The 20,834-nt window shown below is 53.1% G+C and overlaps 1 protein-coding gene across 11 annotated transcripts in view; it reads left to right on the forward strand.

Annotated features, from left to right (window-relative positions):
* The window catches only part of ncor2 (nuclear receptor corepressor 2), a 501,645-nt gene that overhangs the window by 230,459 nt on the left and 250,352 nt on the right, over positions 1–20,834 (forward strand). For 9 of the 11 annotated variants that reach the window (XM_041202112.1, XM_041202119.1, XM_041202114.1 and 6 more), the window contains exons 15-16: positions 10,754–10,884; positions 20,411–20,592. In XM_041202112.1, coding sequence (XP_041058046.1) covers positions 10,754–10,884; positions 20,411–20,592 — 313 coding nt within the window. The remainder of the gene's footprint in view (positions 1–10,753; positions 10,885–20,410; positions 20,593–20,834) is intronic. The other 2 variants (XM_041202110.1, XM_041202115.1) reach the window with 1 other exon arrangement.

Below are 20,834 nucleotides of genomic sequence, written 5' to 3' on the forward strand. Positions count from 1 at the left end.
GATAGCTGTATCAGTGTCACTGGTTACACAGTGGGTCAGATAGCTGTATCAGTGTCACTGTGGGTCACACAGTGGGTCGGATAGCTGTATCAGTGTCACTTTTGGTCACACAGTGGGTCGGATTGCTGTATCAGTGTCACTGTTGGTCGCACAGTGGGTCAGATGGCTGTTTCAGTGTCACTGGTCACACAGTGGGTCAGATGGCTGTTTCAGTGTCACTGGTCACACAGTGGGTCTGACTGTTGTATCAGTGTCACTGTTGGTCACACAGTGGGTCTGATAGCTGTGTCAGTGTAACTTCGTCATACAGTGGGTCTGATAGATGTATCAGTGTCACTGTTCACACTATGGGTCAGATAGTTGTAATAGTGTCACTATTGGACACACAGTGGGTCAGGTAGCTGTAATAGTGTCACCGTTGTTCACACAGTGGCTCAGATTGCTGAATTAGTGTCACTGCTCACACAGTGGGTCAGATAGCTGTATCACTGTCACTGTTGGTCACACAGTGGGACAGCTCACTGTATCAGTGTCACTGTTGGTCACACAGAGGGTCAGATACCTTATCAGTGTCACTGTTGGTCATACAGTGGGTCACAAAGCTGTATCAGTGTCACTGTTGGTCACACAGTGAGTCAGGTAGCTGTATCAGTGTCACTGGTCACACATTGGGTCAGATAGCTGTATCAGTGTCACTCTTGGTCACACAGTGGGTCAGATAGTTGCATCATTGTCACTGTTGGTCACACAGTGGGTCAGAAAATTGTATCAGTGTTCCTGCTGGTCACTCTGTGTGTCTGATACCCGTATCAGTGTCACTGGTCGCACAGTGGGTCAGATAGCTGTATTAGTGTTACTGGTCTCACAGTGGGTCTGATAGCTGTATCAGTGTCACTGGTCAAACAGTGGGTCAGGTAGCTGTATCAGTGTCACTGTTGGTCACACAGTGGGTCTGACTGCTGTATCAGTGTCACTGTTGGTCACACAGTGGGTCAGATAGCTGTATCAGCGTCACTGTTGGTCACACAGTGGGTCAGATAACTATCAGTGTCGCTATTGGTCACACAGTGGGTCAGATAGCTGTTTCAGTGTCATTGTTGGTCACAGAGTGGATCGGATAGCTGTATCAGTGTCACTGTTGGTCACACAGTGGGTCAGATAGCTGTGTCAGTGTAACTTCGTCACTCAGTGGGTCTGATAGATGTATCAGTGTCACTGGTCACACTATGGGTCAGAAAGCTGTAATAGTGTCACTACTGGACACACAGTGGGTCAGGTAGCTGTAATAATGTCACCGTTGTTCACACAGTGGGTCAGATTGCTGATTTAGTGTCACTTGGTCACAGAGTGCATCAGATAGCTGTATCAGTGTCACTGGTCACACAGTGGGTCAGTTGGCTCTATCAGTGTCACTGTTGGTCACACAGTGGGTCAGATAGCTGTATCAATGTCACTGTTGGTCATACAGTGGGTCAGATAGCTGTATCAGTGTCACTGTTGGTCACACAGTGGGTCAGATAGCTTTATCAGTGTCACTGGTCACACAGTGCGTCAGTTAGCTGTTCAGTGTCACTGTTGGTCACACAGTGGGTCAGATAGCTGTATCAGTGTTACTGTTGGTCACACAGTGGGTCTGATAGCTGTATCAGTGTCACTGGTCACACCGTGGGTCTGATAGCAGTATGAGTGTCACTGTTGGTCACACAGTGGGTCTGACTGCTGTATCAGTGTCACTGTTGGTCACACAGTGGGTCAGATAGCTGTATCAGTGTCACTGTTGGTCACACAGTGGGTCAGATAACTGTATCAGTGTCGCTATTGGTCACACAGTGGGTCAGATAGCTGTTTCAGTGTCATTGTTGGTCACACAGTGGGTCAGATAGCTGTGTCAGTGTAACTTCGTCACTCAGTGGGTCTGATAGATGTATCAGTGTCACTGGTCACACTATACGTCAGAAAGCTGTAATAGTGTCACTACTGGACACACAGTGGGTCAGGTAGCTGTAATAATATCACCGTTGTTCACACAGTGGGTCAGATTGCTGATTTAGTGTCACTTGGTCACAGAGTGCATCAGATAGCTGTATCAGTGTCACTGGTCACACAGTGGGTCAGTTGGCTATATCAGTGTCACTGTTGGTCACACAGTGGGTCAGATAGCTGTATCCGTGTCACTGTTGGTCACACAGTGGGTCAGATAGCTGTATCAGTGTAACTAGTCACACAGTGGGTCTGACTGCTGTATCAGTGTCACTGTTGGTCACACAGTGGGTCAGATAGCTATATCAGTGTCACTGTTGGTCACACAGTGGGTCAGACAGCTGTATTAGTGTCACTGTTGGACCCACAGTGGGTCCGATAGCTGTATCAATGTCACTGTTGGTCACACAGTGGGTCAGATAGCTGTATCAGTGTCACTGTTGGTCACACAGTGGGTCAGACAGCTGTATCAGCGTCACTGGTCCCACAATAGGTCAGATAGCTATATCAGTGTCACTGTTGGTCATACAGTGGGTCAGATAGCTGTATCAGTGTCACTGGTCACACAGTGGGTCAGATAGCTGTATCAGTGTCACTGGTCACACAGTGGGTCTGACTGCTGCATTAGTGTCACTGTTGGTCACACAGTGGGTCAGATAGCTGTGTCAGTGTCACTTCGTCACACAGTGGTTCTGATTGATGTATCAGTGTCACTGGTCACACTATGGGTCAGGTAGCTGTAATAGTGTCTCCGTTGTTCACACAGTGGGTCTATTGCTGAATTAGTGTCACTTGGTTACACATTGCATCAGATAGCTGTATCAGTGTCACTGGTCACACAGTGGGTCAGATAGCTGTATCAGTGTCACTGTTGGTCACACAGTGTGTCAGACAGCTGTATCAGTGTCACTGTTGGACACACAATGGGTCAGATAGCTGTATCAATGTCACTGTTGGTCACACAGTGGGTCAGATAGCTGTATCAGTGTCACTGTTGATTACACAGTGTGTCAGACAGCTGTATCATTGTCACTGTTGGACACACAATGGGTCAGATAGCTGTATCAATGTCACTGTTGGTCACACAGTGGGTCAGATAGCTGTATCAGTGTCTCTGTTGATCACACAGTGGGTCAGACAGCTGTATCAGTGTCACTGGTCACACAGTGGGTCAGATAGCTATATCAGTGTCACTGGTCACACAGTGGGTCAGATCGCTGTATCAGTGTCACTGGTCACACAGTGGGTCTGTTGGCTATATCAGTGTCACTGTTGGTCACACAGTGGGTCAGGCAGCTGTATCAGTGTCACTGGTCACACAGTGGGTCAGATAGCTGTATCAGTGTCACTGTTGCTCACAAAGTGGGTCAGATTGCTGTATCAGTGTCACTGTTGGTCACACAGTGGGTCAGATAACTGTATCAGTGACATTCTTGGTCCCACAGTGTGTCAGATAGCTGTATCAATGTCACTGTTGGACACACTGTGGGTCAGATAGCTGTATCAGTGTCACTGTTGGTCACACAGTGGGTCAGATAGCTGTATCAGTGTCACTGGTCACAAAGTGGGTCAGATAGCTGTATCAGTGTCACTGGTCACACAGTGGGTCTGACTGCTGCATTAGTGTCACTGTTGGTCACACAGTGGGTCAGATAGCTGTGTCAGTGTCACTTCGTCACACAGTGGTTCTGATTGATGTATCAGTGTCACTGGTCACACTATGGGTCAGGTAGCTGTAATAGTGTCACCGTTGTTCACACAGTGGGTCTATTGCTGAATTAGTGTCACTTGGTTACACATTGCATCAGATAGCTGTATCAGTGTCACTGGTCACACAGTGGGTCAGTTAGCTGTATCAGTGTCACTGTTGGACACACAATGGGTCAGATAGCTGTATCAATGTCACTGTTGGTCACACAGTGGGTCAGATAGCTGTATCAGTGTCACTGTTGATTACACAGTGTGTCAGACAGCTGTATCATTGTCACTGTTGGACACACAATGGGTCAGATAGCTGTATCAGTGTCACTGTTGGTCACACAGTGGGTCAGATAGCTGTATCAGTGTCTCTGTTGATCACACAGTGGGTCAGACAGCTGTATCAGTGTCACTGGTCACACAGTGGGTCAGATAGCTATATCCGTGTCACTGTTGGTTACACAGTGGGTCAGATAGCTATATCAGTGTCACTGGTCACACAGTGGGTCAGATAGCTGTATCAGTGTCACTGGTCACACAGTGGGTCTGTTGGCTATATCAGTGTCACTGTTGGTCACACAGTGGGTCAGGCAGCTGTATCAGTGTCACTGTTTACACAGTGGGTCAGATAGCTGTATCAGTGTCACTGTTGGTCACAAAGTGGGTCAGATTGCTGTATCAGTGTCACTGTTGGTCACACAGTGGGTCAGATAACTGTATCAGTGACATTCTTGTTCCCACAGTGTGTCAGATAGCTGTATCAGTGTCACTGTTGGACACACTGTGGGTCAGATAGCTGTATCAGTGTCACTGTTGGTCACACAGTGGGTCAGATAGCTGTATCAGTGTCACTGTTGGTCACACAGTGGGTCAGATAGCTGTATCAGTGTCACTATTGGTCACACAGTGGGTCAGATAGCTGTATCATTGCCACTGGTCACGCAGTGCATCAGATAGCTGTATCAGTGTCACTGTTGGTCACACAGTGGCTCAGAAAGCTGTATCAGTGTCCCTGGTCACACAGTGGGTCAGATAGCTGTATCAGTGCCACTGGTCACACAGTGGGTTCAGATAGCTTTATCAGTGTCACTGGTCACACTGTTTCAGATAGGTGTATCAGTGTCACTGGTCACTTAGTGGGTCAGATAGCTGTATCAGTGTCACTGTTGGTCACACAGTGTGTCAGATAGCTGTATCAGTGTCACTGTTGGTCACACAGTGGGTCAGATAGCTGTATCAGTGTCACTGGTCACACCGTGGGTCTGATAGCTGTATCAATGTCACTGGTCACACAGTGGATCTGATAGCTGTGTAAGGCTGCGAGATCCACCAGTCACATGGATGACCTGCTCTTTCTCTGTCTTTACTGACCAACCTTCAGAGAGTCAGCGACTTTTCAAAAGCAGATAATTTTTTGAACACTTAGGTTTAGGAGGAGTTGCTAATTTTTCTGGCACCATCTCTGATGAATATTTTAAATCAGTAAAATTGTTTTTCTTTGTACTTTCCGAACGAAATGTGGAAAGCCCAAACAGTCAGTGTTTTTGTTCAGACAAACCTCATCACCTGTATTGCTCTTGTTTGTATTGAGTGTTGTGTGGCTTTCTACACAAATTCAGAAACTATTTCTACATCTGTGGAGAAGTTATGATTTAAATTGTTTCCCAATCGGAAATGACTGGATTAATGTGTTCCGATGATGTAAAAAAAACCTTCCTTCGCTCACTGTACAGAGTGTGTGATAGACACAGAGTGTGGAGAGAGTGTGTGATAGACACAGAGTGTGGAGAGAGTGTGTGATAGACACAGAGTGTGGAGAGAGTGTGTGATAGACACAGAGTGTGGAGAGAGTGTGTGATAGACACAGAGTGTGGAGAGAGTGTGTGATAGACACAGAGTGTGGAGAGAGTGTGTGATAGACACAGAGTGTGGAGAGAGTGTGTGATAGACACAGAGTGTGGAGAGAGTGTGTGATAGACACAGAGTGTGGAGAGAGTGTGTGATAGACACAGAGTGTGGAGAGAGTGTGTGATAGACACAGAGTGTGGAGAGAGTGTGTGATAGACACAGAGTGTGGAGAGAGTGTGTGATAGACACAGAGTGTGGAGAGAGTGTGTGATAGACACAGAGTGTGGAGAGAGTGTGTGATAGACACAGAGTGTGGAGAGAGTGTGTGATAGACACAGAGTGTGGAGAGAGTGTGTGATAGACACAGAGTGTGGAGAGAGTGTGTGATAGACACAGAGTGTGGAGAGAGTGTGTGATAGACACAGAGTGTGGAGAGAGTGTGTGATAGACACAGAGTGTGGAGAGAGTGTGTGATAGACACAGAGTGTGGAGAGAGTGTGTGATAGACACAGAGTGTGGAGAGAGTGTGTGATAGACACAGAGTGTGGAGAGAGTGTGTGATAGACACAGAGTGTGGAGAGAGTGTGTGATAGACACAGAGTGTGGAGAGAGTGTGTGATAGACACAGAGTGTGGAGAGAGTGTGTGATAGACACAGAGTGTGGAGAGAGTGTGTGATAGACACAGAGTGTGGAGAGAGTGTGTGATAGACACAGAGTGTGGAGGGAGTGTGTGATAGACACAGAGTGTGGAGGGAGTGCGTGATAGACACAGAGTGTGGAGGGAGTGTGTGATAGACACAGAGTGTGGAGAGAGTGTGTGATAGACACAGAGTGTGGAGAGAGTGTGTGATAGACACAGAGTGTGGAGGGAGTGTGTGATAGACACAGAGTGTGGAGAGAGTGTGTGATAGACACAGAGTGTGGAGAGAGTGTGTGATAGACACAGAGTGTGGAGAGAGTGTGTGATAGACACAGAGTGTGGAGAGAGTGTGTGATAGACACAGAGTGTGGAGGGAGTGTGTGATAGACACAGAGTGTGGAGGGAGTGTGTGATAGACACAGAGTGTGGAGAGAGTGTGTGATAGACACAGAGTGTGGAGGGAGTGTGTGATAGACACAGAGTGTGGAGGGAGTGTGTGATAGACACAGAGTGTGGAGAGAGTGTGTGATAGACACAGAGTGTGGAGGGAGTGTGTGATAGACACAGAGTGTGGAGGGAGTGTGTGATAGACACAGAGTGTGGAGGGAGTGTGTGATAGACACAGAGTGTGGAGGGAGTGTGTGATAGACACAGAGTGTGGAGGGAGTGTGTGATAGACACAGAGTGTGGAGGGAGTGTGTGATAGACACAGAGTGTGGAGGGAGTGTGTGATAGACACAGAGTGTGGAGGGAGTGTGTGATAGACACAGAGTGTGGAGGGAGTGTGCGATAGACACAGAGTGTGGAGGGAGTGTGCGATAGACACAGAGTGAGTGTGGAGGGAGTGTGCGATAGACACAGAGTGAGTGTGGAGGGAGTGTGCGATAGACACAGAGTGAGTGTGGAGGGAGTGTGCGATAGACACAGAGTGAGTGTGGAGGGAGTGTGCGATAGACACAGAGTGAGTGTGGAGGGAGTGTGCGATAGACACAGAGTGAGTGTGGAGGGAGTGTGCGATAGACACAGAGTGAGTGTGGAGGGAGTGTGCGATAGACACAGAGTGAGTGTGGAGGGAGTGTGCGATAGACACAGAGTGAGTGTGGAGGGAGTGTGCGATAGACACAGAGTGAGTGTGGAGGGAGTGTGCGATAGACACAGAGTGAGTGTGGAGGGAGTGTGCGATAGACACAGAGTGAGTGTGGAGGGAGTGTGCGATAGACACAGAGTGAGTGTGGAGGGAGTGTGCGATAGACACAGAGTGAGTGTGGAGGGAGTGTGCGATAGACACAGAGTGAGTGTGGAGGGAGTGTGCGATAGACACAGAGTGAGTGTGGAGGGAGTGTGCGATAGACACAGAGTGAGTGTGGAGGGAGTGTGCGATAGACACAGAGTGAGTGTGGAGGGAGTGTGCGATAGACACAGAGTGAGTGTGGAGGGAGTGTGCGATAGACACAGAGTGAGTGTGGAGGGAGTGTGCGATAGACACAGAGTGAGTGTGGAGGGAGTGTGCGATAGACACAGAGTGAGTGTGGAGGGAGTGTGCGATAGACACAGAGTGAGTGTGGAGGGAGTGTGCGATAGACACAGAGTGAGTGTGGAGGGAGTGTGCGATAGACACAGAGTGAGTGTGGAGGGAGTGTGCGATAGACACAGAGTGTGTGGAGGGAGTGTGCGATAGACACAGAGTGAGTGTGGAGGGAGTGTGCGATAGACACAGAGTGAGTGTGGAGGGAGTGTGCGATAGACACAGAGTGAGTGTGGAGGGAGTGTGCGATAGACACAGAGTGAGTGTGGAGGGAGTGTGCGATAGACACAGAGTGAGTGTGGAGGGAGTGTGCGATAGACACAGAGTGAGTGTGGAGGGAGTGTGCGATAGACACAGAGTGAGTGTGGAGGGAGTGTGCGATAGACACAGAGTGAGTGTGGAGGGAGTGTGCGATAGACACAGAGTGAGTGTGGAGGGAGTGTGCGATAGACACAGAGTGAGTGTGGAGGGAGTGTGCGATAGACACAGAGTGAGTGTGGAGGGAGTGTGCGATAGACACAGAGTGAGTGTGGAGGGAGTGTGCGATAGACACAGAGTGAGTGTGGAGGGAGTGTGCGATAGACACAGAGTGAGTGTGGAGGGAGTGTGCGATAGACACAGAGTGAGTGTGGAGGGAGTGTGCGATAGACACAGAGTGAGTGTGGAGGGAGTGTGCGATAGACACAGAGTGAGTGTGGAGGGAGTGTGCGATAGACACAGAGTGAGTGTGGAGGGAGTGTGCGATAGACACAGAGTGAGTGTGGAGGGAGTGTGCGATAGACACAGAGTGAGTGTGGAGGGAGTGTGCGATAGACACAGAGTGAGTGTGGAGGGAGTGTGCGATAGACACAGAGTGAGTGTGGAGGGAGTGTGCGATAGACACAGAGTGAGTGTGGAGGGAGTGTGCGATAGACACAGAGTGAGTGTGGAGGGAGTGTGCGATAGACACAGAGTGAGTGTGGAGGGAGTGTGCGATAGACACAGAGTGAGTGTGGAGGGAGTGTGCGATAGACACAGAGTGAGTGTGGAGGGAGTGTGCGATAGACACAGAGTGAGTGTGGAGGGAGTGTGCGATAGACACAGAGTGAGTGTGGAGGGAGTGTGCGATAGACAGAGAGGGAGTGTGGAGGGAGTGTGCGATAGACAGAGAGGGAGTGTGGAGGGAGTGTGCGATAGACAGAGAGGGAGTGTGGAGGGAGTGTGCGATAGACAGAGAGGGAGTGTGGAGGGAGTGTGCGATAGACAGAGAGGGAGTGTGGAGGGAGTGTGCGATAGACAGAGAGGGAGTGTGGAGGGAGTGTGCGATAGACAGAGAGGGAGTGTGGAGGGAGTGTGCGATAGACAGAGAGGGAGTGTGGAGGGAGTGTGCGATAGACAGAGAGGGAGTGTGGAGGGAGTGTGCGATAGACAGAGAGGGAGTGTGGAGGGAGTGTGCGATAGACAGAGAGGGAGTGTGGAGGGAGTGTGCGATAGACAGAGAGGGAGTGTGGAGGGAGTGTGCGATAGACAGAGAGGGAGTGTGGAGGGAGTGTGCGATAGACACAGAGGGAGTGTGGAGGGAGTGTGCGATAGACACAGAGGGAGTGTGGAGGGAGTGTGCGATAGACACAGAGGGAGTGTGGAGGGAGTGTGCGATAGACACAGAGGGAGTGTGGAGGGAGTGTGCGATAGACACAGAGGGAGTGTGGAGGGAGTGTGCGATAGACACAGAGGGAGTGTGGAGGGAGTGTGCGATAGACACAGGGAGTGTGGAGGGAGTGTGCGATAGACACAGAGGGAGTGTGGAGGGAGTGTGCGATAGACACAGAGGGAGTGTGGAGGGAGTGTGCGATAGACACAGAGGGAGTGTGGAGGGAGTGTGCGATAGACACAGAGGGAGTGTGGAGGGAGTGTGCGATAGACACAGAGGGAGTGTGGAGGGAGTGTGCGATAGACACAGAGGGAGTGTGGAGGGAGTGTGCGATAGACACAGAGGGAGTGTGGAGGGAGTGTGCGATAGACACAGAGGGAGTGTGGAGGGAGTGTGCGATAGACACAGAGGGAGTGTGGAGGGAGTGTGCGATAGACACAGAGGGAGTGTGGAGGGAGTGTGCGATAGACACAGGGAGTGTGGAGGGAGTGTGCGATAGACACAGAGGGAGTGTGGAGGGAGTGTGCGATAGACACAGAGGGAGTGTGGAGGGAGTGTGCGATAGACACAGAGGGAGTGTGTGTGCGATAGACACAGAGGGAGTGTGTGTGTGTGTGAGAGAGGGAGTGTGTGTGTGTGTGAGAGAGGGAGTGAGTGTGTGTGTGTGAGAGAGGGAGTGAGTGTGTGTGTGTGTGAGAGAGGGAGTGTGTGTGTGTGTGTGTGAGAGAGGGAGTGTGTGTGTGTGTGTGTGTGTGAGAGAGGGAGTGTGTGTGTGTGAAAGGGGAGTGTGTGTGTCGGAGAGCACGCGTGGGAGAGGGAGTGTGTGATAGAAGAGAGATTGTGTTTGAATAAGTATGTGGGAGAGAGAGAGGGAGAGAATGTGTGTGGGAGAGAGAGAGGGAGAGAATGTGTGTGGGAGAGAGAGAGGGAGAGAATGTGTGTGGGAGAGAGAGAGGGAGAGAATGTGTGGGGGAGAGAGAGAGGGAGAGAATGTGTGTGGGAGAGAGAGAGGGAGAGAATGTGTGTGGGAGAGAGAGAGGGAGAGAATGTGTGTGGGAGAGAGAGAGGGAGAGAATGTGTGTGGGAGAGAGAGAGGGAGAGAATGTGTGTGGGAGAGAGAGAGGGAGAGAATGTGTGTGGGAGAGGGAAAGATAGAGTGTCTTAGTTGCACCTGTGATTTGGAATGAGCATTGGTGTGAATTCAGAGTTTTATCAGTTGGCAGGAAGAAACTATTTTTTTTATTGATCAGCTGGAATAATCTCAGAATTTGTGGTGTCAGTCGGTAATGTGATGAGATCGGTGCTTTTCCTGGTAGTGGGCCCATCCTTCCTCTAGCACTGACTCACTGCACAGATGTGAAAGTGTTCATTTGCTTCATGGAAAATCCCCAAATCTCCTGGTCTTAACTGTTCAGCATCTTATTGTACCAGCAGCAGCAAGTGTCCAGAAACCTTCAGGAGAACAGAGGTGAAAAGGAGAAGGAAGTTGAGAAAGAAGAGGAGAGAGAAGAAAAGGGGGAAAACGAGGGAGAGAGTGAGATAAACAAAGATGAACTAATGAGGTAAGATGCACCAGCCAATCGCTGCTCTTCATTCTGTCTTGATGTAATAACTGGATTTATAAACATTTCTGGGAATGTGATTTATTGGATCTGGCTGCACTGTGAAATACTGATTATTCCTCCAATCTGCCAACATTAAAAAGGCTGCATGTAGCCCCCAAAGGTATTAGACCAGGAAGGATAGCAGAGCTTCAAAGATCTTCCTGTGCCCTCCCCCCTCCGCCTGCCCTCTAACCCCCCCTCCGCCTGCCCTCTAACCCCCCTCCGCCTGCCCTCTAACCCCCCCGCCTCCTGCCCTCTAACCCCCCTCCGCCTGCCCTCTAACCCCCCCTCCGCCTGCCCTCTAACCCCCCTCCGCCTGCCCTCTAACCCCCCCGCCTCCTGCCCTCTAACCCCCCTCCGCCTGCCCTCTCCCCCTCCGCCTGCCCTCTCCCCCTGCGCCTGCCCTCTCCCCCTCCTCCTGCCCTCTAACCCCCCCTCCGCCTGCCCTCTAACCCCCCCTCCTCCTGCCCTCTAACCCCCCCTCCGCCTGCCCTCTAACCCCCCTCCGCCTGCCCTCTAACCCCCCTCCGCCTGCCCTCTCCCCCTCCTCCTGCCCTCTAACCCCCCCTCCGCCTGCCCTCTCCCCCTCCTCCTGCCCTCTCCCCCTCCTCCTGCCCTCTAACCCCCCCTCCGCCTGCCCTCTCCCCCTCCTCCTGCCCTCTCCCCCTCCTCCTGCCCTCTCCCCCTCCTCCTGCCCTCTCCCCCTCCTCCTGCCCTCTCCCCCTCCTCCTGCCCTCTCCCCCCTCCTCCTGCCCTCTCCCCTCTCCTCCTGCCCTCTAACCCCCCCTCCGCCTGCCCTCTAACCCCCCTCCGCCTGCCCTCTAACCCCCCTCCGCCTGCCCTCTAACCCCCCTCCGCCTGCCCTCTAACCCCCCTCCGCCTGCCCTCTAACCCCCCTCCGCCTGCCCTCTAACCCCCCTCCGCCTGCCCTCTAACCCCCCTCCGCCTGCCCTCTAACCCCCCTCCGCCTGCCCTCTAACCCCCCTCCGCCTGCCCTCTATCCCCCCTCCGCCTGCCCTCTAACCCCCCTCCGCCTGCCCTCTAACCCCCCTCCGCCTGCCCTCTAACCCCCCTCCGCCTGCCCTCTAACCCCCCTCCGCCTGCCCTCTAACCCCCCTCCGCCTGCCCTCTAACCCCCCTCCGCCTGCCCTCTAACCCCCCTCCGCCTGCCCTCTAACCCCCCTCCGCCTGCCCTCTAACCCCCCTCCGCCTGCCCTCTAACCCCCCTCCGCCTGCCCTCTAACCCCCCTCCGCCTGCCCTCTAACCCCCCTCCGCCTGCCCTCTAACCCCCCCTCCGCCTGCCCTCTAACCCCCCCTCCGCCTGCCCTCTAACCCCCCCTCCGCCTGCCCTCTAACCCCCCCTCCGCCTGCCCTCTAACCCCCCTCCGCCTGCCCTCTAACCCCCCTCCGCCTGCCCTCTAACCCCCCTCCGCCTGCCCTCTAACCCCCCTCCGCCTGCCCTCTAACCCCCCTCCGCCTGCCCTCTAACCCCCCTCCGCCTGCCCTCTAACCCCCCTCCGCCTGCCCTCTAACCCCCCTCCGCCTGCCCTCTAACCCCCCTCCGCCTGCCCTCTAACCCCCCTCCGCCTGCCCTCTAACCCCCCTCCGCCTGCCCTCTAACCCCCCTCCGCCTGCCCTCTAACCCCCCTCCGCCTGCCCTCTAACCCCCCTCCGCCTGCCCTCTAACCCCCCTCCGCCTGCCCTCTAACCCCCCTCCGCCTGCCCTCTAACCCCCCTCCGCCTGCCCTCTAACCCCCCTCCGCCTGCCCTCTAACCCCCCTCCGCCTGCCCTCTAACCCCCCTCCGCCTGCCCTCTAACCCCCCTCCGCCTGCCCTCTAACCCCCCTCCGCCTGCCCTCTAACCCCCCTCCGCCTGCCCTCTAACCCCCCTCCGCCTGCCCTCTAACCCCCCTCCGCCTGCCCTCTAACCCCCCTCCGCCTGCCCTCTAACCCCCCTCCGCCTGCCCTCTAACCCCCCTCCGCCTGCCCTCTAACCCCCCTCCGCCTGCCCTCTAACCCCCCTCCGCCTGCCCTCTAACCCCCCTCCGCCTGCCCTCTAACCCCCCTCCGCCTGCCCTCTAACCCCCCTCCGCCTGCCCTCTAACCCCCCTCCGCCTGCCCTCTAACCCCCCTCCGCCTGCCCTCTAACCCCCCTCCGCCTGCCCTCTAACCCCCCTCCGCCTGCCCTCTAACCCCCCTCCGCCTGCCCTCTAACCCCCCTCCGCCTGCCCTCTAACCCCCCTCCTCCTGCCCTCTAACCCCCCTCCGCCTGCCCTCTAACCCCCCTCCGCCTGCCCTCTAACCCCCCTCCGCCTGCCCTCTCTATCCCCTCCGCCTGCCCTCTAACTCCCCTCTGCCTGCCCTCTAACCCCCCTCCGCCTGCCCTCTCTATCCCCTCTGTGTCCCCCTTACCAATGCCCCATCCTCTTGCCCCCTGTTGTTATCTCGGTTCTGACCAGTAACATTGTTATTCTTCTTTATGGAAATCAAACACAGGTATTTACTAAAAGGATGAATCCACAAGGTTCACGGTTTAAAGCAAAAGAATTTTACTACCCCAAAATCAAACTACAAACAATATAATAACTATAACCTATCTTCAATAGTTAGTTAAATTAAAGCTATTACCAGTACAATGAAAGAGTTACTCACTCGCTAAACTGAACTGCTTAACTCAAATTTCTTTCTGCACCCATTTGACTTGCACCACTCCCCCAAAACCCACTCTCAGATACTTAATAAAATTGGAAGATTAACTGCTTGCCTGAGTACTCTTTCAAAAATCCATGTAAGGGTTAAGATTTTTTGGGCCTTCCATTTACTTGTGGCAAGGTTTCCCCCTCAAATCCCCTCCAACCATCCCACATTGAACAGGTATCACTAACAGCTTAAGTGTAGCCACCTCAGCTACCGGAACCCCCCTGGCTTTAACATTTTTTAGGCTCAGGGGTCTTGAATCGAGAGCTCTCAACTTGGCAATCCGAGAAGTCCAACTCTCTGTTAGTACAGTCCTTCAGTTATCAAGGTTTTTACAACCCTTTTAGCCAGTGCACAGAATTTTAACTGAATCCTGTTTGAAAGAGATGCTCTCTTGCTGCTCACTTGTTCTAAACTAAACAGCTTACAAAACAGTATCACACACAAGAATCTAATCCCCCTGGTAATTAACTTTCTCTTTCATTTTTATTAATTATTGTTCATCTTCCAGCCAGTTTGTTCACATGTTCAGTTCCTGGAAGGAAGTTGGCTTTCACCAGAAATCAACTCCCAGAGAAACCTAGCCCTTAAAGGGACCATCACCCCAACATAAAATATAAGTATTTCCCCAAAAGCATGACCCCTCTTCCCCTCCTCTACCCTCTCTCCCCCTCTCCCAGCCGTCCCTCCCATCCTTCTGCCCTCTGTCACCTTTACCCCCGCCTCCTCCTTCTGCTCTTTCTCCCTCTACTCCTGCCCGGGCTCCATCTAACGATGGATAAAGCCATTCAGTCCCACTCCATGGAACTTCCATGTCGGACCCTTCCCTCATGCATTCCCTATTCCCCACGCTCTCCTGTTGCTCCCTGTCACTGAGGGACCCAAGCTTCCAGCAGGGGTCATTGACATCCCTGCAAATCCCTTTCCACAGATATTAAACCAGCTCTTTCTAAAGGTGCTGCTTATCCAAAATCGGCCTCCTCTCTGCCTTCCTCTCTGCCTATTTGTTCCTCTTCCCTATCGCCCTTGGTTAGGAGGGAATGTAGAAATGGATCTCTATCTGAGACCTGCTTGGCCAATTGTTACAACACAGGAAATTCCCAAACATTCCCTTGGATGTCTGGAAGCTAATTCATTCTGCTCTTGGCTTCAATGCAGCTTCATTAATACCTCCCGACCTGAAAGAGAATCAAACATAAGATTCAATCATAAAAAATCCATTTTACTTCAAGGGACTAAATGTCTTCAAATGCCAATGGTTTTCTTGCAATTTGGGCCTGGTTTAGAATCCTGACACTGCACCATGCCTGGCAATCTGACTAACCTGTTTCTGCAGTTCAGGGTCTGCTCCATGTAGCTTTAAATGAACTGCTCTTCCTGTGATGGTGAACACTTGTGGAAAATCTGATTGACTATGTGGTTCTTCCATAAGGTCATCAAACTCAAACCTGAACTCGGTTTCTGTCTCCACAGATGCTGCCAGAGCTGCTGAGTAGATCCAGCATTTTCTGTTTTTATTTCAGATTTCCAGCATCTGCAGTATTTTGCTTTTTACTCTTATTAATGCCTTTTTACACCACATTCAAACAAATAGCCAGCTCCCCCTCTGACCGGCAATGATAATAGGAGCATTGAAATCAGAAGCCAAAAACTAATACAACTCCAGCACTTTAAGGATTCTCTGAAGCCGGATAACGTGCTGCACTGTCAGAGAGTCAGTACTGAGGGAGCGCTGCACTGTCGGAGGGTCAGTACTGAGGGAGTGCCGCACTGTCGGAGGGTCAGTACTGAGGGAGTGCCGCACTGTCGGAGGGTCAGTACTGAGGGAGTGCCGCACTGTCAGAGGGTCAGTACTGAGGGGGTGCTGCACTGTCAGAGGGTCAGTACTGAGGGAGCGCTGCACTGTCCAAGGACCAGTACTGAGGGAGTGCTGCACTGTCAGAGGGTCAGTACTGAGGGAGCGCTGCACTGTCCAAGGATCAGTACTGAGGGAGTGCTGCGTTGTCCAAGGGTCAGTACTGAGGGAGCGCTGCACTGTCCAAGGACCAGTACTGAGGGAGTGCTGCACTGTCAGAGGGTCAGTACTGAGGGAGTGCCGCACTGTCAGAGGGTCAGTACTGAGGGAGTGCCGCACTGTCCAAGGGTCAGTACTGAGGCAGCACTGCACTGTCAAAGGGTCAGTACTGAGGGAGCGCTGTACTGTCAAAGGGTCAGTACTGAGGGAGTGCTGCACTGTCCAAGGATCAGTTCTGAGGGAGTGCCGCACTGTCCAAGGGTCAATACTGAGGGAGTGCTGCACTGTCGGAGGGTCAGTGCTGAGGGAGTGCTGCACTGTCCAAGGGTCAGTACTGAGGGAGTGCTGCACTGTCAGAGGGTCAGTACTGAGGGAGTGCTGCACTGTCAGAGGGTCAGTACTGAGGGAGTGCTGCACTGTGCAAGGGTCAGTACTGAGGGAGTGCTGCACTGTCAGAGGGTCAGTACTGAGGGAGTGCTGCACTGTCAGAGGGTCAGTACTGAGGGAATGCTGCACTGTCCAAGGATTAGTACTGAGGGAGTGCAGCACTGTCCAAGGATCAGTACTGAGGGAGTGCCGCACTGTCAGAGGGTCAGTACTGAGGGAGCGCTGCACTGTCAAAGGGTCAGTACTGAGGGAGCGCCGCACTGTCAGAGGGTCAGTACTGAAGGAATGCCGCACTGTCAGAGGGTCAGTACTGAGGGAGTGCTGCACTGTCCAAGGATCAGTACTGAGGGAGCGCTGCACTGTCAAAGGGTCAGTACTGAGGGAGTGCTGCACTGTCCAAGGGTCAGTACTGAGGGAGTGCCGCACTGTCCCATGGTCAGTACTGAGGGAGCGCCGCACTGTCCAAGGATCAGTACTGAGGGAGCACTGCACTGTCGGAGGGTCAGTACTGAGGGAGTGCCGCACTGTCAGAGGGTCAGTACTGAGGGAGTGCCGCACTGTCCAAGTGTCAGTACTGAGGGAGGGCTGCACTCTCCTTGGATCAGTACTGAGGGAGTGCTGCACTGTCAAAGGGTCAGTACTGAGGGAGTGCTGCACTGTCCAAGGATCAGTTCTGAGGGAGTGCCGCACTGTCCAAGGGTCAGTACTGAGGGAGTGCCGCACTGTCCAAGGGTCAGTACTGAGGGATTGCCGCACTGTCCAAGGGTCAGTACTGAGGGAGTGCCGCACTGTCAGAGGGTCAGTACTGAGGGAGTGCCGCACTGTTCAAGTGTCAGTACTGAGGGAGGGCTGCACTCTCCTTGGATCAGTACTGAGGGAGTGCTGCACTGTCAAAGGATCAGTACTGAGGGAGTGCCGCACTGTCAGAGGGTCAGTACTGAGGGAGTGCCGCACTGTCCAAGGGTCAGTACTGAGGGAGCGCTGCACTGTCCAAGGGTCAGTACTGAGGGAGCGTTGCACTGTCAAAGGGTCAGTACTGAGGGAGTGCCGCACTGTCCAAGGGTCAGTACTGAGGGAGCGCTGCACTGTCAAAGGGTCAGTACTGAGGGAGCGCTGTACTGTCAAAGGGTCAGTACTGAGGGAGTGCTGCACTGTCCAAGGATCAGTTCTGAGGGAGTGCCGCACTGTCCAAGGGTCAATACTGAGGGAGTGCCGCACTGTCCAAGGGTCAGTACTGAGGGAGTGCCGCACTGTCCAAGGGTCAGTACTGAGGGAGTGCCGCACTGTCCAAGGGTCAGTACTGAGGGAGTGCCGCACTGTCCAAGGGTCAGTACTGAGGGAGTGCCGCACTGTCCAAGGGTCAGTACTGAGGGAGTGCCGCACTGTCCAAGGGTCAGTACTGAGGGAGTGCCGCACTGTCCAAGGGTCAGTACTGAGGGAGTGCCGCACTGTCCAAGGGTCAGTACTGAGGGAGTGCCGCACTGTCCAAGGGTCAGTACTGAGGGAGTGCCGCACTGTCCAAGGGTCAGTACTGAGGGAGTGCCGCACTGTCCAAGGGTCAGTACTGAGGGAGTGCCGCACTGTCCAAGGGTCAGTACTGAGGAAGTGCCGCACTGTCCAAGGGTCAGTACTGAGGGAGTGCCGCACTGTCCAAGGGTCAGTACTGAGGGAGCACTGCACTGTCCAAGGGTCAGTACTGAGGGAGCGCTGCACTGTCCAAGGGTCAGTACTGAGGGAGTGCCGCACTGTCAGAGGGTCAGTTCTGAGGGAGTGCCGCACTGTCCAAGTGTCAGTACTGAGGGAGGGCTGCACTCTCCTTGGATCAGTACTGAGGGAGTGCTGCACTGTCCAAGGGTCAGTACTGAGGGAGTGCCGCACTGTCAGAGGGTCAGTACTGAGGGAGTGCCGCACTGTCCAAGGGTCAGTACTGAGGGAGCGCTGCACTGTCCAAGGGTCAGTACTGAGGGAGCGTTGCACTGTCAGAGGGTCAGTACTGAGGGAGTGCCGCACTGTCCAAGGGTCAGTACTGAGGGAGCGCTGCACTGTCCACTGGTCAGTACTGAGGGAGCGTTGCACTGTCAAAGGGTCAGTACTGAGGGAGTGCCGCACTGTCAGAGGGTCAGTACTGAGGGAGCGCTGTACTGTCCAAGGGTCAGTACGGAGGGAGTGCTGCACTGTCAGAGGGTCAGTACTGAGGGAGCGTTGCACTGTCAAAGGGTCAGTACTGAGGGAGTGCCGCACTGTCCAAGGGTCAGTACTGAGGGAGCGCTGCACTGTCAAAGGGTCAGTACTGAGGGAGCGCTGTACTGTCAAAGGGTCAGTACTGAGGGAGTGCTGCACTGTCCAAGGATCAGTTCTGAGGGAGTGCTGCACTGTCCAAGGGTCAATACTGAGGGAGTGCCGCACTGTCCAAGGGTCAGTACTGAGGGAGTGCCGCACTGTCCAAGGGTCAGTACTGAGGGAGTGCCGCACTGTCCAAGGGTCAGTACTGAGGGAGTGCCGCACTGTCCAAGGGTCAGTACTGAGGGAGTGCCGCACTGTCCAAGGGTCAGTACTGAGGGAGTGCCGCACTGTCCAAGGGTCAGTACTGAGGGAGTGCCGCACTGTCCAAGGGTCAGTACTGAGGGAGTGCCGCACTGTCCAAGGGTCAGTACTGAGGGAGTGCCGCACTGTCCAAGGGTCAGTACTGAGGGAGTGCCGCACTGTCCAAGGGTCACTACTGAGGGAGAGCCGCACTGTCCAAGGGTCAGTACTGAGGGAGTGCCGCACTGTCCAAGGGTCAGTACTGAGGGAGTGCCGCACTGTCCAAGGGTCAGTACTGAGGGAGTGCCGCACTGTCCAAGGGTCAGTACTGAGGAAGTGCCGCACTGTCCAAGGGTCAGTACTGAGGGAGTGCCGCACTGTCCAAGGGTCAGTACTGAGGGAGCACTGCACTGTCCAAGGGTCAGTACTGAGGGAGCGCTGCACTGTCCAAGGGTCAGTACTGAGGGAGTGCCGCACTGTCAGAGGGTCAGTTCTGAGGGAGTGCCGCACTGTCCAAGTGTCAGTACTGAGGGAGGGCTGCACTCTCCTTGGATCAGTACTGAGGGAGTGCTGCACTGTCCAAGGGTCAGTACTGAGGGAGTGCCGCACTGTCAGAGGGTCAGTACTGAGGGAGTGCCGCACTGTCCAAGGGTCAGTACTGAGGGAGCGCTGCACTGTCCAAGGGTCAGTACTGAGGGAGCGTTGCACTGTCAGAGGGTCAGTACTGAGGGAGTGCCGCACTGTCCAAGGGTCAGTACTGAGGGAGCGCTGCACTGTCCACTGGTCAGTACTGAGGGAGCGTTGCACTGTCAAAGGGTCAGTACTGAGGGAGTGCCGCACTGTCAGAGGGTCAGTACTGAGGGAGCGCTGTACTGTCCAAGGGTCAGTACGGAGGGAGTGCTGCGCTGTCGGAGGGTCAGTACTGAGGGATTGCTCCACTGTCAGAGGGTCAGTACTGAGAGAGGGCTGCACTGTCAGAGGGTCAGTACTGAGGGAGTGCTGCACTGTCAGAGGGTCAGTACTGAGGGACCGCTGCACTGTCCGAGGGGTCAACTGCCGTGGAGAGCAGATAGTGTAGATTCCACACACATGAATTCCCCTCTCTCTCTCGAAGCCGCCCAATTATTTAATTATATTTTATATTTAATTATGTTTTTACCTGTTGCTACTAAAAATTTTTGAAAACACCTGAAATTGAAACTTCTTAACTAAGTTAACAAGGTTTAAAAAGTTGCTGAATTATTTCAAGGAGGCTTGCAGTAGTCATGATATCCTTTCCACTACCCAGTTTTTGTGGCTGTTTTGGGAGCTACACAATGTAGAAAGGCACTGGGAGAATATCTCCGGTTATTGTGAGAGGTAGAGATTGTGTGAAAGCTGCAGACACCATCCATGGAGCAAGGCAGCCAAATGGCCGATGGTTTCCTTGTGATATCCTCCCAGCTCTGAGGTCCCAGCTTGTGGTAGAATATGGTAGATGGTTCCTCCAATTATTCCTCTCAATCCGCATGGTCCCCTTTCACATCTTGGTCTGCCTGTTCTAAAGCTGGAATTGGGAGCTCAGTTGTTTCGAAATGGGACTTTTATTCAGGATGCTTAGATTGCCATGGAATCAGCAAATGTTCCTGGATCCCTAACACAAATCAGAACGGGTGAAGTTTTGAAGGAAAGAGTGCTTGATGTTTTGACCCTGATGTCTGTGCTTTTTCTACCATGACCATTGACTCGAATGATTCAGCAAGATCGTTCCAGGGAAAGATGAATCAGACACTAACTACCAAACACCTTGCTGGTTGCCAGTTTTGTATCAGCTGCAGGAAATCTTGTTAATGTGAAACAATCGTTTCTTTGTGCTTCTTCAGGGAGAAGGAGAAAGAAAAGAGTGGCGATACATCTGCAGAGGAGAATGAAGAAAAGGAAGTTTCAGCATCCAGAGGCCGTCAAACAGCCAATAGCCAAGGAAGGCGCAAGGGACGGATAACAAGATCCATGGTCAATGAAACCAGTCAGGAGGAAACAGCAGCTCCACAGACAGCAGAAATGGGTGAGTCCACCCGTATACCAGACGCTGATCCGAGGCAGCCATCATCACCTGCTTAGTTTAAGGATTGCAGGAACTTAATTGACAATTACAAACATTCACTTGTAGATCAAATTTTACAGAAAAGCTGAGCGGCCCTTAATACAACTTCAATCAGTGTTGAAAATGTCCCAAATGTTGCAAAACAAAGAGCGGATGAGGGAGAGAGGGATGAGGGAGAGAGGGATGAGGGAGAGAGGGATGAG

Source organism: Carcharodon carcharias, chromosome 13, assembly GCF_017639515.1.
Source record: "Carcharodon carcharias isolate sCarCar2 chromosome 13, sCarCar2.pri, whole genome shotgun sequence".
NCBI lineage: Eukaryota > Metazoa > Chordata > Chondrichthyes > Lamniformes > Lamnidae > Carcharodon > Carcharodon carcharias.